This window comes from Cicer arietinum, unplaced genomic scaffold, assembly GCF_000331145.2.
Source record: "Cicer arietinum cultivar CDC Frontier isolate Library 1 unplaced genomic scaffold, Cicar.CDCFrontier_v2.0 Ca_scaffold_690_v2.0, whole genome shotgun sequence".
Taxonomy (NCBI): domain Eukaryota; kingdom Viridiplantae; phylum Streptophyta; class Magnoliopsida; order Fabales; family Fabaceae; genus Cicer; species Cicer arietinum.
The window spans coordinates 8,955-9,697 of NW_027334339.1; the positions used below are offsets into that span (position 1 = coordinate 8,955).

At 29.6% G+C, this 743-nt stretch overlaps 1 protein-coding gene across 1 annotated transcript in view; it reads right to left on the reverse strand.

Moving 5' to 3' along the window:
* Nucleotides 1-290: 290 nt before the first annotated feature.
* The window catches only part of LOC105851387 (uncharacterized), a 1,074-nt gene continuing 621 nt past the window's right edge, over nt 291-743 (reverse strand). The window contains exons 3-4 of the mRNA XM_012712171.1: nt 442-497; nt 291-344 (exon numbers count right to left, since the gene is read on the reverse strand). Of these exons, the coding sequence (XP_012567625.1) occupies nt 291-344; nt 442-497 (110 nt within the window). The remainder of the gene's footprint in view (nt 345-441; nt 498-743) is intronic.

A 743-nucleotide genomic window follows, 5' to 3' on the forward strand; every position in this document is an offset into this window, starting at 1 on the left:
CACATGGACGTGATATATATATATATATATATATATATATCTACCACATGGTATATATATATATATACACCACGTGTGTGTGTATTACTTTATTTGAAAACTCTATTTTATTATATGAATGTGAATGGTGAATGGTGAATGACGAATGGTGAATGGTGAAAGGTGAATGGTTTAGGGTTTAGGGTGCTGAGACTTACTTAGATAAACAATTTATAAAACAAAACAAGTGTCTCCAGAAAATACTCCTGGAAAGGAGTACAAGTCTGGATTGACAAACTTAAAAGAAAAACCTAATCAAACAAACTAAAGCCCATGTCATCGTCACTTTCTTCCTTTGCCTCTTCCTGCAAATACAAAATATGAAGCACATTCAGTTACTTATATACAATATCATATTAAGTAGCAAGTATTGACTGCATCAAGCTATAAGTTTTTTAGTACAATATACAATATGCAGTTAATAAAGTCTGTGCAGTGCTGATTACGAACTGCATAACCTATAATAATACTACATTAAACACAATTAATGTGAGAGCAATATAATACCCAAAAATACTATTACTAATTGTGGATAATTACACTCAAAGAACTATTAAGCTACATATGATAGTTGAATTCCCAAATTTCAATGAAACTACAAAAATCAAATTACAATCTTGTTACCATAAAGCAATTAATATCTTTGTTGTCGTTCAGACAGCGAAATTACAAAATTTAACAGTAGGTTTACATATAAATATTCC